Consider the following 15,720-nt stretch of genomic DNA (forward strand, 5'->3'; position numbering starts at 1 on the left):
ATTGTATTGGAAAGGTCCATGTTCAATCCTAAGGCAGCCTAAAACACAGATTTATGTGCACTGTAGGCACTGTAAGCTAGGGAAAAGCAGTTCTTTCTCTTCCACAATCATCCTACACACTAAAATAAGGACATAACTTTTTGAATAAAGAGGAAGTTTGCCATATCACTGTAAAACAATGAACATAACATGTTGTGGCTGAAAATTGACACTGCTGATAAATTAAACTGATAAAAGCCTGGCACATACTCATGGATTAAAATGGATCAGTTAGTTTTTTGCAGTTACTCATAACATTATTTACAATGTTCTTGTGATTATTTACCCCTTCTAGTACTTATCTTCTCAGCATACATATAACACTGGCACAATGTATAGCACATTATATATTAATACTTTCTATGACCTAAAATGTTCCCTTCATATCAGAAGTAATTGGAGAAACAAAGAACCAGACAACACAGGAATTCCAACATGAATATTCATATGGTAAATGGTGCAAGGTACTTTTACAATAGTAACTAATAATCCACAACTTTATCACAGCTGATATCACACCTTCTTCCTTATACACACTGGGACATGTTTGTAATTTAATAAATACATAAATGTAAAACCAGAGACTTTAATGTATGACTGTTGCATTCTATATCCATTTCTTCTAATGTATAACTATTGCTTTCTATATCCATTTCTTCTTATCCAGTAACTATTGCTTTCTATATCCATTTCTTCTAGGGGCCTCAGGGACGGCAGGGCCAGCCTGGGCCACCTGTAAGTGCATAAAAAACTCTGCCTGTGTTTTTCCATTTTGATTGTACTATATAAAGATGTGAAGCACCTAATATGTGTTTTTTCCCATTTTCCAGGGACCACCTGGACCGCCAGGACCAAGGGTAAATTCTGTAACAAGCCTAACCTACCCTAACCAGTGCTTTATTGAAAGGGAAAATAACAGGATCCTCTTCAAATGTACTCCTTGTTCCACTGTTCAAAGAATTTACCACCTGCACTATTGTATATTCTTGTTCATGTTTTTATATTCTGAAATACCTGTTTTTTAGAAACAAGTGGATCTCAATGCTGCTGTTCAAGCTTTGTTTGAGTCAAATGCTGCCTTGCAGATGGAGGTATATATTTAAATGTATTTACATTATCATACAGGGAATGCAATTATAATTTTATTTTTTGAGGACATAACGGTTTCTTTTCAAAGACTTAGTTTAAATTAATAACAGATAGCAAGTTATAGAATGTAATGAAACGTGCTAGGATTTACAGGATAGAGTTGAAATTAAGAGAAGCAGCAAGACTTCTACCTTTTGTGATGATTGGTAGTAGTGAAAATTTACTGACTATCACACATAGTGATACAGATAACAATAGTAGCATTTAGGGTTTGATAAAAAAAATCAACACATAGGTGTCTGGCTGCATTGGTTGCATGAAAATCCCTTATGTGGGTGAAGTCAAAATCATTTGCTTTTTTTTTTTAGGTTAAGCTTAAGAGTAAATTTCACTATTTCAAATTTGAAACCTCTAAGTTTACTTTAAAAATGCACCAAATTTTTCCTTTTTTTCCTTGTATCCACATTTTTATGTCATTAGATCATAGTGACAAATTTGCATGACCTAAACCTGCCTTAATGTCACCATTCTGACAGTTTTAATAAAATGTCCTAATTTGTCTATTGGGATATGTTACCCTTAGGTTGTTTTACATGGCTGATTGCATTAATACAAACACTTGGATTCTGGCTGGCTATTCAATGGCCATTTGGCATTTGACTCTTACTGCATGTACTGTTGTTGTGACACTTCTTTGTGGTAACACATTTGCTAATGGCCCTTGGCAGAAATACCAGAATACTGAAGTAACTTTGCTAGATCAGAGTACAGAGATATTCAAAACGCTCCACTACCTTAGCAATTTACTGCACAGCATCAAGAACCCTCTTGGCACACGGGATAACCCAGCACGCATCTGCAGGGATCTGCTCCATTGTGAACCCAAAGTGGCCGATGGTAGGTGCCCACTTTCACTCAGGTACCTTTCAAAGGTGCTGCTTCTAAGTGTTGCTTTCTACATTCAAATTCTGAACTGATCGATTTAATGCTTTTCTTCTTTTTTATTGTATTCTCTTGCGGTGTGCCTGTCATAAATAGATTTATTTCAGCTTTAAGATAAAATTTCTGAATTTTAAAGGTGGAAGAATGTAACTATCTAATATATAAATATGAGATAGATAATATCTATCAGTAAACAGATGTATCCAGAAAATTTCAAACTGAATGCAACTTTGTAATTCGAAGTTTTCCAAATATGTATAGCTAATCTTGCAAGATTCTAGATTCCTAATGAAAAAATTGCATACCATACATCACCACTGTCAGATACACTGTCAGTCATTGTATCTCACAAGTTCCTGAATCAATATTTCAAATTAAAAACCCCTCCTATTTAAAGCTGTCAGTGTAATTGTAGTCAGAAGTGGTTCATTATGGTAATTTTTCTCGTATCTGTTATTAGCATAATTTTAATAGTGAAAACATTTTCATGTTCCTTTCATTTTCTTGTGAAGATATAGTGATAATATATGTAATATTTGCGAAGAAGTGTTAATATTTTAGCAAGTTAGTAGTAATTGTGTTTTGATTTTATTTTCTGTCTGGAATTATATACTAATAGGAAAATACTGGATTGACCCAAATATTGGATGTCCTTCTGATGCCATTGAAGTTTTCTGCAACTTCACTGCAGGTGGTCAGACATGTTTAACACCACTGTCTGTGACAAAGGTATGCATTGCTTCTACAGACACTGTGCCTGTGCTTGAACTCTAAACAAATGCATGCTTATTTGCTTAACTCATTAAAAAGAGTTAGATTTCAGGGGGGCATTATTGTGCATCTTTTTGGAAGGACTTTATTTATTCTGCTACAGAAGTTACAGATTTTCTGGAGACTCTATATGTTAGTAATTCTCACTGTGTGAGAATCTATCCATGCTGATAGAATTATTTTGTTTTTATACTTTATACTTTCTTTCACAAGGCATAAAAATAAGCCTGGAATACTTCTAAGCTACATTAGTATCTCATCACTTAGGACACCTAAGTGTTAAGATGCTGAGGTTGTTACAATAGAAAGAATGAAAATTATTACTGCTTTCCAACACTTAGGAACTTTTAAATGACATTAGGGAGGGACCAGTTTTCTGTACATCATTAGTTCACACTCCTATTTACATGTAGTTCTTGAACTCTTGGGAATAGAAAATTTATGTTTGTGAAATTCTGTATAGCTTCACAAATACTTCAGAAATACTGTGAAGTTCATGTATGCATTCCTACATTTGGAAGATCAATGAATATGGAATAGTCTTGGAGAAATTCTTCTTGCATAATGAGTTACTTTATTTTCTGTCTAAAATCAAAGTATACTTCTGAACTTTTGCATTTGTAATGGACTATCAGTATGGCCAGAACCTGTGGGCTAAGACGACTAAACAGCAGACTGATGTGGCTTCAGTTAAAACACTGCTGCTGATAATATCTTTGTTTGAATCACAGAAGCATTTGTTTCGGTTTCCTTATTTAAAAATACTGTTTTCTGACCAGCTGTGTTTCAGCAGTGTTGTAAGCATCAGCAAATGTTTATATTTAAGCTTTGAAAATGTCCTGTGAAAGCTTCTGTTTATAGTAATGCCTGTAATAGGGCCTAACATCTCCCTGAGGAATGCAGATGGTGCTCTTTGGCATTGGCCCCGTTGTATATAAACATGTATACATGCTCCTGTGCCTGAACACCACCCTGCCATGTCCATGGCACTTTGTGCTGCTGAGCCACTCAGCACAGCCCAGCTGTAAGCCTAACAATGCTTTTCTCTCGGAATTCAGCTGGAGTTCGGTGTTGGAAAAGTGCAGATGAACTTCCTTCATTTGCTGAGCTCAGAAGCAACCCACAGCATCACAGTCCATTGTCTGAACACACCCATGTGGGCATTAACCACAGCAGGGGGCCAGAAGACATCAGTTACCTTTAAAGGATGGAATGGTCAAATATTCAAAGCAAATACTCTCCTGGAACCTAAAGTGCTTCTGGATGAATGCATGGTAAATACCTTTCAGCATCACATTATCAAAGGGAGGCAGAGGTACTGTTTAGACATTACTAACCTTCTGCAAATAAATAACAATCATTTAGATTCACATCTCTTAAAGCTTGCTTCTTTACATAGCTCTGCATATGCCAGCCTTTAGATACTGAATTCATCATCTCTTCAAGGGTAAAAGCAATTGTAGTGATGCAGGGTATCTGTACTTGCTGTTTGCATTGTGTCTCATGTATTTTGAGAGTGTACAAAGACACTGCAGAGACATCAGCACAGAATTAGAGAGGTCCTCCAGGAAAATTTAGAAGCAGTTACCCTCAAAATGAAAATTCAGGCTTCAGAAATGGCATTTGTTAAATTACACAGTTCCTTTAGGAACTGCTGAGAGAATAAATGTTTCTGTGCACTACTTCTCTTTTACTCTGTAAGCACAATTTTCATTTGTGTTTTGAAGCTCACCTTTTATATGACTCTGATATGCTTCTCCTGTGTGTTCCAGATTGAAGATGGCAGCTGGCATAAGACACAGTTCTTTTTTCACACTCAGGACACGAATCAGCTTCCAGTTGTTCAAGTTAATGCACTTCCTCACCTCAAACCAGGCCAGCAGCACTTCATAGAAAGTGGCTCCGTATGCTTCCTTTAAGATTTCTGTCCTAGGTTTCTTGTTGCATCAACATGGAGTTGCTGCACAGATTGAATACAAAAGTAATGATCCATTGCAGGCAAAATTACTAGGAAACTGAAGAATAATTTCAAATGTTGTTGGTTCAAGAACCTCAGGAAGAAAAAGACTTCCTCCTAAGGAGAAATGACATTGGAAAAATAAAAGAAAGAAAATACAAAAGCAATTTTCTTAAAGTATTTAAAAATAAATTTCTTGGTGCTTTCTTGCATAATTTTTGGGAATGGAGCATCTGAACATGGAGTTTTTCAGGACATCAAGTGTTCTTACCAGGCTTTTTAACAGCACTGCACAAAAACCATCCTGAGGAAAGCTGGAGACGTGTGATACTGAGGAGCAATACCTGCTAGTGCTCCTAAATGTGCAATAGCTTTTGTATGAAAAGTGAATCATGCCACAGTACAATAAGTCTTCTTTTCTTAACCATTGCTTTATTCCAGTCCTTGGTGGACACACACATCTGAACAGATGGCACACTACCTCTTTGTGTTTCCTGTCCACGTTGCCTTGGTGCTCTTCATAACACAGGGTGCTTGTGGCCTTAGCAGAGATTATTTGAGTCCCTTTTTATCTTTCAGACTGTATGTGCTGGTTACATCAGGATATGTTTCTGTTGTGAAGGTACTTACTGTAAACCGTTGATCACATACTTCACATAACTGAAAACATTATTTATGTGGATTTCTTGTTTAAAATATTTTTGTGTACTATTTTTGAAATGGTGTATAAGACAGCATATTGTATATGATGCATATAGTCAGAACAGTTTCTGTTACAGCCATTGTGAAAATCCTTGTAAGAAGAACTACCTAAAGTAGTTTTGACTTTTAAATTCTGTATTTCAGTTAACATTGCTAATGCCAAAGCCATCTTAAGATGATATATTCTGTATATATTTTGTAACTTCTGAAAAGATCTACTATAGTGTGTCTTCTGAATGGCTACTGTTAAATTATAATCAGCATTTCATCCTCTTAGAAATTCCTTTTTTTTTTTTTTGCAAAATTTATTAGATCATTTTGGGCTTTTAAAATTAAGCCTAAAATGTTCAGTGAAGTTGTTTGGGTTTTTTTTTTTTTTGTAAAAAAGAACAGTTTTACCATTAGGAAAAGCACTCTTTATATTGATATGCCTCTATCTATTATCAATTCAAAGTGTGCTCAGCAGTACACGGCAAGGTGATACCAGACTGTATTTGAGGAGCCTGGGAGTGTTCAAACAACTTGTCTTCATCTGCAGTAAACCACACCACCAAAATATAATAAAATAAGCTTCCAAACTATTTCTTTGTCTTTTACTATTCTGTTTCATATTGTATAGTCATTCTTAGAAATAATGAAAATCCTCTAGAAGGGCACTTTCCTTAGGTGGCAGTGTTTCCCTTCCCAAGGGGAAATGCATATGCTCTGTGCCAAAGAATACTGGCAGAGGGACAATGTTCACTTTTATGAAGTAATGTACATGCACATCCCATCTTACACTTTTTATCAAAGCATCATTTTTGACCACTTTGACAAAAATCTGATAAAACAAAGCAAGATTACAGAAGGATAAGAAAATGTCTCACTTTTTGTATTTTCAAGATCAATCCACTGACATCATGATTTGACATTTGCTCTGAGTTTGGCTTTGGAGGTGATGTTTTGGCAAATGTTGGGGGTATTTTCCAAGATTATAATTTTTAAGAAAACGCCTGCTTCATGAATATTTTTATTCATCTCATTGCCCTATTTTTGGAAGTTCTTAATTTCAGAAAATATCTCTTTTAAAAGCAAGGAGTTTAAAGTCCTATAACGCTGCTCGGATGTGCATTTCCGTAGCTGAGGCAGAAATGCACATCCCACGCAGACGGCGGGACACGGACAGGTGAGGAGTGAGCCCGGTGTCACCTGGCTGGTCACCGTGCTGGTGTGCGGCGCACAGCGCGGCTCGGGAAGCTCCTCTGTGCTCTGGAAAGCCTTCCTGGCTGGAGCACCGGTCCCGGATCCCCGAGGGTCCCCGAGCCCCGCAGGCCTCGGCGCGCCGGGTCCGGTCCGATCCCGCCCCGTGCGGCTGTGCTGGGGCTCGCGGCCGCCAGGCGGCGCTGCAGAGGCCGCGCCTGTCCCGTGAGGACCCGCGGCGCGGTCATGGCGGAGCAGGACCGGGACGAGGACTGGGACGTGCCCGAGCGGGCTGCCGGCGGCGGGAAGATGTCCCTGCACAGGTACGGCACGGCGGCGGCAGCGGCCGCACGGGCTTCGGGAGCGCCTTCCGCGGGGCTCGGCGGGTGGCTCTGTGCCCTGCAGCCCCGCGCGGGTGAGGCCCGAGCGAGCGAGGGGCTGCGCGCTGCCGCCGCCCGGGGCAGAGCCTCGCCGGAGCGGTGTGGGCAGCGGGCACCGCTGGGATCCTGCAGAGCGGGGAAGGGGAATCCCTGTTCAGAATAACTCCCCGTTTCTGGTTTGCAGTGTTTGAAACCCTTTTCCCCGGTTCTTAGAATGGCTTTGGGCTGCTAATTCACAGAGCTCGTCAGGCGATGGTATTGCTGGGCATGTCCTTCAGGCCCTCACTAGCAGCAAACAGCGAGCACGTGGTGGGGAGAGGAAGAGAAGTGGGTTAGGGCTGGCATTTATCCCTAGGAGTTGAAAATGGTGCGTTTGTATATTCACGAAAACTTCGCTGTCATTTCTCTTTTCTGGTTGTCAGATTTAAAATAAGAGTGATGATACAGAGACCTTGTTCTTAAGAGTGGGAGAAGCAGCTGTTTTGTTAGCCTAGTTAAAAACATATGGTCATATTTGTAGAGGAATAACGTTTTTCATTGATTATTAGTCAAGTTGATAAATCTTACATATTTCCTGACTTTGCCTGAAAGGTTCCCTGACTTTGGAGTTTGCCCTGCTGACAGCCAGAAGTTGTTTGGCTGACTGTGTTGTCATGCTTTTTTTGTTCCGGTGAAAAAATGGGATGAATTGTTCAGGGTTTATGTGAATCCATGAGACTTAATTTCCGCGTGCCTAAAGCTGGGAGTATTGTAAGCCAGCCTGGTACAGTGCACAGTACAGGTGATGCAGGAGGAGAAAAAGCACAGGCCACAAAGCATTAAGGCTGATAAAGGCTTGCTATGTTTCCAGCTCTTCAGTTGCCATGTGGGTTTTTTTCTTTCAATCATCTACAGTGTTGTAATGTGTGTGTTTAGGGATACTCCCCATGGCTTATGTTGTTTGGTCTGCCACCTTTCCTAATCCAGGATATTTGTATTTTCTCTCCTTTCAAAGTGCACTAAAATAACTTTTCCTGAAAATGCTGATGGATGGCCTAGTGCCTGGTTTTTGAGCAGGCACTTCCATAGCTCAATAAGGTGCAAAAATGCCCCCTTATTGAGAAGTGTTTTTTACTTCTTTCAGGTGTGAAACCTGTAGCAAAGAAGAAGCCAAGTACAGATGTCCACGATGCATGAAATATTCATGCAGGTATCTATTATCTGAATTAAATAGTTTTGATTATTTCCCCCATTCATGTGCTGAACATGTTAATTCCTTTTTTTTGTCATTTCAGCCTGTTGTGTGTAAAGAAACATAAGCTTGCACTGAGCTGTAACGGAGTCAGGGATAAAACAGCGTTTGTCTCTGTAAATGAATTTACTGACTTGAACCTTCTGAGTGGTAAGAACATATTGTGTGTGTTCTAAAACTCCCTGGTTTTACTAGGCTGGCACTACATTTTTCTTTGTTCCATTTAACCTTCAGATTATCGTTTCCTGGAAGATGTGGGAAGGACAGCTGATGCTGCTGCTCGACATTGTATCGTGCATAGTCCAGCAACAAAAAGACTTGTGAGTTTTTGGTTCTCCTTTTGCTCTGTTGGAATTAGGGTTGGCTACCTTTGAATTCCCACTGAGGTAGTCCCAGTCCAGATTCCAGAGCTGGTACCTCTCTTATGAAGAGATGAATGACCCTGAATTTTAGAGCCAGAAATCAAAAGAAGTCTCTAGGTTTATGCAGCAATGGTATTGATGGCTACATCCAGTTGCTTGGAAGAAAAGATCACTGACATTTTTTAAAATTTATGTGTCACCACTGTTGCTGTTGGATGATAGATGTGTGTTAAGAAAGTCTGAATTTTTGCTTCCTTACACCTCCACAACTTTTGAATTCTTAAGTACACACTTCCCAGGTAAACAATGGATTTAATAATTGCCTAAAAATTGTTATGTGGTTCCCTATATACCAAATGAAGACAGCTAGAGCTCTTCAAAGACTGAGTCTAAGCAAGAATGACATAAAAGATAGCCTTCTAAGGGAGAAGAGTTTTTTGCTGAAGCACTTTCAGCAACTAAAAACAACGAACAAAAAAACAAAACCCAAAAAAGCCCAACCAACTCTACTCGAAAATATTTTGACTCATTAAATCACAAAAAGGCATCAAGGCCATTTTGTTTTTTAGTCTTTTGAAGATACCTTGAAATATAGCCCTACACTCAGGACTCACATTGATGACAGAATAAATTCAGAAGAGTCCAGCTTCCTCTCTGGCTGGAATCATATTCTCTTTGTGTGTGTATTGAGCACTGTGATGTCCTGGAAATGTGTGCTGAAGGTGGGGAGATGCTGCACAGGTGCAGTTTTAGGGGTGTGGTACTGGGCACATTAATGGGATGATGCCATTAGTGGTACCTTCAAATCAGAATTTGGCAGTAGCTGGGATGGTGCTTGTGTGTCCATTGTGCCAGCAGGTTTGTAACCCAGGTGGTATTACACCCACTGTGTCTTTCATGGTATGTTGAAGAACTTCTGCTATGAGGAGGGCATTGACATGTTCTTTTTTAATAGTAAAGAAACTTACAGAAATGTTTCAGAGAGTTTCTAGGCAGAGTTAATTTTTTTTCATTTGGGATTTTTTTAAAAAAATTTAGAGTATTTCATTAAATATGGCCTTTTCTATAATATTCTCATAATTCCTGTCAGCTTTTTATTGTTTAATTTTCAAGGGTTTATATATTCAAATTTTTTTGGTGTTTTTTTTTCCAGTTATACTTCTTGAGGAACAAAGCTCGAGGGTGTAATATTGAGCTAAAAACACTGCCTGTTGGATTCACAAAAAGAAGAGAAAATTCTACCACCTTCAATTCCATGTGAGTCTTCAGCTGGTTACAGTCAGCAGTATGTTGAGCCTATAATGATGAGAATTTGACTTCATACCAATATGCTTGCTTTGAAATCTGTTAGCTGCCCCTTGTTTTGCAAAAGCTGTTTAATATTTCATGCTTTGTTTTCATTTTCTTTAGGTTCTTTGAGCTTGGTTTAACAGCTTACATGATTCATGCTTTATTTTGAAAAATGCTGACACCTGGGTAACGGAACAAAGGATCAGTGCTGTTGTGATCTTTTCTTTTAATTAACACTTGGGCGTTTTGCTGGAAAAAGAAAATGCTTCTTTGGAGGTTTTGTGATAGAGGATTGATTGATGTAGAAAGTTTGCACAAATCCCTGTCTCTGAAAAGACTGACTTAAATCTGAAGAGGTGCTTCAGTACCCAAGTTGCATTCTGTGATGGGAGTTGCTGTGCTGGGGAAGGGAAATGTTTGATACAGCACAACTTAGAAAGATAAGTGCAGACAGATACAAATTCAGGAAGAAAGCTAAGGAAAATTTAAATATTTCTTCCTTTATCCATGCTGTGGTTTTTCTCTGATATACAGAGATTGTATTTTAAAGTGTTTTCACAGTGAAAAGACTTTGAATATTTTCACAGTGCAAATGAAAGAAATTACAAAGTATTTCATTGTGACAGGAATCAGGTCTGCAGTTCAGCTCAGTAGTATACTGGGGTCAAATAAAAATGCCTTCTCAGCATCTCACAGCAGTGACAGCCTTGATGGCTCATATGCCCATGATGGCTCCTTTACTTGTGTTGTTCCTGGTCTCAGTTTTGGTGGCCATTTATGTTTTCAGGATGTGTTTTCCCTCTGTTCTGGGAGCTGTGCACTCCACGGTGCTGGTCTCTGCGTGGCCACCAGAGGTCTGTCTCTGACAGAGTAAAAACCCACCTGGAAACTGCTCAACGCACCCACCTGAGTCATTGAGGCTGCTCTAGGAAAAAACACAGGCAGGTTTGGTTTTGAAGATTTTAGCAAAACGTTAGGCATCAAATAGATGTAGAAGTGTAACCTTTTAAAGTTACAAATTTTGCCAGTTCTGTTAGAGAAAACCCAGACTGTGGGTGTCACAGGACTTCATGACACTTATAACATTTTGTTGAATTTCACATTGAAATGAGGTCAAGCTGTGCAAATAGTCATATATTCATTATATGAGCTTAGCACCTGACAGTGCTCAGGGTCTGGTGTGTCCCTCTCCTCCCCTTCTCGTGCTGTTTGTCAGTGAAGATTTGTGGACAGATTGCTCCAGAGGGTGGAGGCTGGAAGCTGCTCAGCATGTGTGCGTGGAAAACCGAGAACAGCTTCTCCCATGTCCTCCTGACACTCTCCCTGCGAGCCAAGCTCTTGGGCAGTACAAGGCAGGAGTGAGAGCAGTCCAGAGCTAGGAAGTACAAGATGTATTCTTGTGTCATCCCCTGCCTGTGCCAGCACTGGAGGACACATCTGTGTTGTTTTGAAGTGTTAGCCAGACACTTCACTTCCTGGATTCCATGAGTTTGTTTGCTAAATCCCATGTTGTGGAAGCATACGTGCCAATGCTGGGCAACACATGGCTTAGACTGATGTGTTGAATATCTAGGTAATGGAGGGTCATTAGAAAGTAGTGTCTGAGTCCAGAGTGTGAACTCATGGTGCATCTGACTTCTTATTCATAAATTATTTTCAAAGTGCTGCTTCATGCTACATTTCCTGTGGTGCCCTTATTTTCAATGCAGCTGAGAGTTGCCCACTGGATACATTCTTCCATGGATACATTCATCCCATGGAGATGGGGTGAATTGCTGGGATAGGGGGCCTCAGGGAGAAGGGTGAAAGGTGAGGCCAGGCTGAAACCAAGGGCAGGAGCACCAAGTGGGCAGCTCCAGGCAGCAGGTCAAACAGGAAGAGGGGAATGAGCTTGCAAGGCCATGGCTCCTGTTACCTGGCAGGAGGTGATGTAGTGAGACACTGAAATGGGGCAGTGCAGTTCCCTGAGCTCTGCAGCTTGTGCTGCCCTACTCCACCCCTCCCTGCTGCTTGCACTGTCATAGGCATCTCCAGCCAGCTTCCTCCACACTCCACAGCATAGATCTCCCACACCAAATCCTTTTTACCTCTCCTCCCCACCAAGAGGGGCCAGAGGTCTACAGACCTCTCTTGTAGCAGGCATGCTTGCAGCCTGGGAGCATTTGGTCAGAGGGGTATATGTGGGAGGAGAAGGAGGAGGAAGTTCTTACATTAACTCACCTCTTCAATGTAATTGTGAGAAAAAAATACAGCGTGGAGATTTGGGACTAACATAATTTAGAAGATCAGTATTGTTACACTTTGAGGTACACCTGGAAGTTCTAAAATGTCAGCTCTAATCCTTAGCTAGGTAGAGATAATTACAATTATTGTTTGAAGTGTTGATTTTGAGAATGTAGCAAGGAGTTTTCTGAGCTGGGTTTTGACTTAATATAACACTGCTGGAGCTGTTAGACTTGAATTTAGTTGTTACTCAGTACGCAGGTTTGCTTGCCCTCTTGAACTCATGAAGAAGAAAGTTAAGTTGCTAAAGGAAGTCAATGTTATCCAAACCTATACGAGCTGAATGCCCAGTACTTCAGTTAAACTTCACTGCATTCTGACAGAGTACTGGGTATTGTCAGATGGAAGGATAACTGGTCTGTCATCAAACTTCATGTCCTTTTAATCACTTTAATGAATTCAAAATGAAAGAGACGGGAAGTACTACAGTATTTGCGCTTTGACGTAAGATATCCTGTATACTAATATTTTAAGAATACTAGTTGCTAAATTGAAACAGAATCATCAGTGAATCACTATCTTTGACAGGCTGCCAGTGAAATACTTCTGTAGAGCCAGAACTGCTGTTGATATCTTAGGATGTAATGAATTTGGAATTTTTGTCAATACTTTAGTTTGCATATATATAAACACACATTTCAAAACACCTTCTAAACATGTTTAAAATAGTTCTACTGCATTCTAGACAAAACTGAGAGGAAGCCTAGATAAGAAAATTAAGCTTTATGAGACATTAATATACTTTTAAAGAAATGCATAGATATTAGACACTTCTAGAAATCTGCCAAGGCACTTAACAAGTAACTTTCCAAGTCCAAAATCCTTTTTAGATCAGTCCTTTAATTCCCAGCTGCTGTACTGTCTACAATCACAGTTTTTTGAGCATCTTCTTAGGTACTGCTGTAACTGTAAAGGTGGTGCAAATGTGTGCAGTTGTTCTGAGAGCCAGCTGGAGGAGACAGCTGCCTTGTATATATATATACTGCTGCTGTCTTTGTAACATCAGAAGTAAAAATGTTTCCATTGTTGCTGTGAAAATTTTTTAAATCATCTATATGTAGTTCTGGGGGAACTACAGTTGATGGCAAAGGAAGTTTTAGGAGAAATGAAAGGTAGATTGTCACTTTTTGTAAAACTGTGGTTGTGAAACAGCCTGTGCAGTTCTGAATGTATTTTGCATCTACATCTCATTCAGGGAGAGAGGTGCTTGGCTCCCCTTTTCCCTCTGATCCATTTCCATGCTTCTGAAGTAGCCAAAATACAAGATGAAACCAAGCAGGGCAAGGATGGGCTATGATGCTGCTTGTACTGACATCACTGATGTGCCTGTGCTTCACCCAGATCTTTGGTAATTCTAAAGTCAGTGCCTTGGTATCCAAAAAACCAGGGCACTGTTGGAGGGGCACTCCATGGCAGCAGAGTGGCATGGAATGCTTCATGGAGTGAGCTGTTACTCAAATGCAGATTACTTATACAATTAGGCATTTTCATTTAAAAAATGAACATACCACGTGTCCGTTGTATTTGAAGGAAGTGCTGCCCCAGTGAGCCATAATGGAAAATGAAGTCAGTGAGATCTGGAGCCAGGCTATCTAACTTTGATCAGAACTTGTTGTGAAGCAGCCTTGATAGCATCTACAGCTGACATCAAGTTCTCTGGGCACACATCAGTGATGGTGAGGGAGGCTTCACGTCAATAACAGGCACCCAGCAGGTTGTTTTTCAAGACTTCATTATATAGTGAAGAGAATGAGGCTATTCCTGTTCCAAGCTTCTTTTTTTCTTCCTGCTTCTATCCTGTTCTTAAACTGTCTTACCTCTTTCTGCCTGCCATTTCCTTCCAGGCTCTTCCAAAGAGTACTTTGAAGAGAGACTAAGATATTAATTGCCAGTTATGGTATTAGTTTGCTGAGAAAAAAATCAACATTTCTGTTTTATCAAACTGGAATTTTTTTATGAGAAATGAGCTTTTTAACTTCAGCTTCCCTGATTCACAGCACTTTCTGTGCCCTATTCCATAGACAGGATTGTGCCTGGAAGGGGGAGGGAGGGCGGAAGTCTGAGAAGAATCCTCTAAGCTGATTTTACAGCTGCAGTGATGAGCTGAGTCTGCCTCAGTGAGCCCACAGGGAACCAGCCTTGCATGTGAATGAGGATGTGCTGTGTGACAGCCATTTACAGATACATGTGGAGGGTTCCTAGCAACAGGTAGCAGATAGCTAGAAGTTCTTTTTGGAGTAGTTCTTTTTCAAGTGCCTGTGTTAGAGACAGTCCCATACATACATGTCCCATAGGTACATCCTTCTGTGAGCTGTGTCATGGTTTGTCTCTCTCATGCTTTGGCTGTCTTGATTTAAAGATCAAATTGTCACAGAAAGGGTCACTTAGAATAGATGAACATGGCCTGTTTGAAAAAATTGTGGAAGATGGTGAGTTAAATGAAAACATGCTACCAAGACTCATGTTAGTTAATAACATAGAACAAAACCCTCATCTGAACAGTCCTTAGAAACATTTTGATGTATGCCCATCATAATAATTTCTTTCAGCTAATGTTGGTGACCCTATTTCTGTGTCTAAAGCTTAATAACTTTTACTAGTCTCCCTGGGAAAGTGCTTTGAAATAACACCATTCCATGTTAAATGGCAGATAGTAACATGTTTGAGAGGAGTCACAAGCTTGTTAATCTCAAGGGAACTGAAGTGGTTACATAACTTTAGGGGTATTCCAGTTTGCTCTGTGTGTATGGTAACGTTGGTGCTTCCTTCAGCTGTCAAGATAAGAATTGCAAAACCTTGTTTTACTTACCTTGTAAAAAACTCCCAAAATTCCACTCAATGGCTTTGAGTTATTTCAAAACATTTTGCATTTTGGCAGTTTAAGACTGTCATACCAATATGCAAAAGAGCATAAAATTCATGGGCCCAAATACTATATGGTTATATATATGCTATATGATTAATCATGTTTTCTGTGTTACCCTCCAGCTCTGGCTGTACAGTCTTCTTACCTCTTCCAGACCTGATGTTCTCTAATTCCACATTCTCATTCTCTAACAAAGATGTGCAGAAAGAAGGGAGGAATCACAAGGCATGCTGCACAACTCTGCTGAGGCACATATTGTTTTGGGGACCTGGACTTCATCAATTTGTTTTATTCTAATTATTACTTTATTGGAGCTGGAGGTTTCTGCTTGCTCTTTTTTTGGTAAATATTAATGCATCTGAATTTACTTACACTCCAGAAAGTGTAGTTCAGTTGTAAAGCTCACTTTTCTCCTAGAAACAACTAGGTAAAAGAATTACTTATTTGATAAGCTGACTTTATAAAAAGGGCTTGCATTTAAAAATTGATATCAGAGTTGATTGATTTTAGCAGCTAATTTTTTGCTAGTGGATGCACATACACTTCTCTCTGCAGCCAGCTAGAGCCTGCTGTATAATGTTTCATTTGCCTGATAAACAAATTAATCAACATGTTGGAACAACACTGTG

The 15,720-nt window shown here is 39.7% G+C and overlaps 3 protein-coding genes across 3 annotated transcripts in view; all 3 read left to right on the plus strand.

Annotated features, from left to right (window-relative positions):
- Positions 1-1,129, plus strand: part of COL24A1 (collagen type XXIV alpha 1 chain) — a 113,800-nt gene extending 112,671 nt beyond the window's left edge. The window contains exons 54-55 of the mRNA XM_054285494.1: positions 739-774; positions 870-1,129. Of these exons, the coding sequence (XP_054141469.1) occupies positions 739-774; positions 870-1,064 (231 nt within the window). The 3' untranslated portion in view covers positions 1,065-1,129. The remainder of the gene's footprint in view (positions 1-738; positions 775-869) is intronic.
- A 640-nt stretch (positions 1,130-1,769) lies between these two features.
- Positions 1,770-6,047, plus strand: LOC128942852 (collagen alpha-1(XXIV) chain-like). The gene is made up of 4 exons (XM_054285495.1): positions 1,770-2,025; positions 2,690-2,799; positions 3,900-4,115; positions 4,614-6,047. Exons 1-4 carry the CDS (start codon positions 1,770-1,772, stop codon positions 4,758-4,760), a joined length of 729 nt encoding a protein of 242 aa, XP_054141470.1. The 3' UTR covers positions 4,761-6,047.
- Positions 6,048-6,925: 878 nt separating this feature from the next.
- The window catches only part of ZNHIT6 (zinc finger HIT-type containing 6), a 29,643-nt gene continuing 20,848 nt past the window's right edge, over positions 6,926-15,720 (plus strand). Inside the window, exons 1-5 of the mRNA XM_054285496.1 lie at positions 6,926-7,002; positions 8,183-8,248; positions 8,334-8,440; positions 8,525-8,610; positions 9,806-9,909. Coding sequence (XP_054141471.1) covers positions 6,926-7,002; positions 8,183-8,248; positions 8,334-8,440; positions 8,525-8,610; positions 9,806-9,909 — 440 coding nt within the window. The remainder of the gene's footprint in view (positions 7,003-8,182; positions 8,249-8,333; positions 8,441-8,524; positions 8,611-9,805; positions 9,910-15,720) is intronic.

This window comes from Melozone crissalis, unplaced genomic scaffold (assembly GCF_028551555.1).
Source record: "Melozone crissalis strain CALT ecotype California unplaced genomic scaffold, PUWL_Pcris_2 ptg000045l_1, whole genome shotgun sequence".
In the NCBI taxonomy this organism is placed as follows: Eukaryota; Metazoa; Chordata; class Aves; order Passeriformes; family Passerellidae; genus Melozone; species Melozone crissalis.

What these genes read in the sequence shown, in the direction of transcription:
- LOC128942852 (XM_054285495.1), top strand. Translation starts at nt 1,770, where the DNA reads ATGGCCATTTGGCATTTGACTCTTACTGCATGTACTGTTGTTGTGACA. An exon ending in CACCACTGTCTGTGACAAAG is followed by an intron (nt 2,800 to 3,899) that starts GTATGCATTGCT and finishes CTCGGAATTCAG; the next exon opens with CTGGAGTTCGGTGTTGGAAA. An exon ending in TGCTTCTGGATGAATGCATG is followed by an intron (nt 4,116 to 4,613) that starts GTAAATACCTTT and finishes TGTGTGTTCCAG; the next exon opens with ATTGAAGATGGCAGCTGGCA.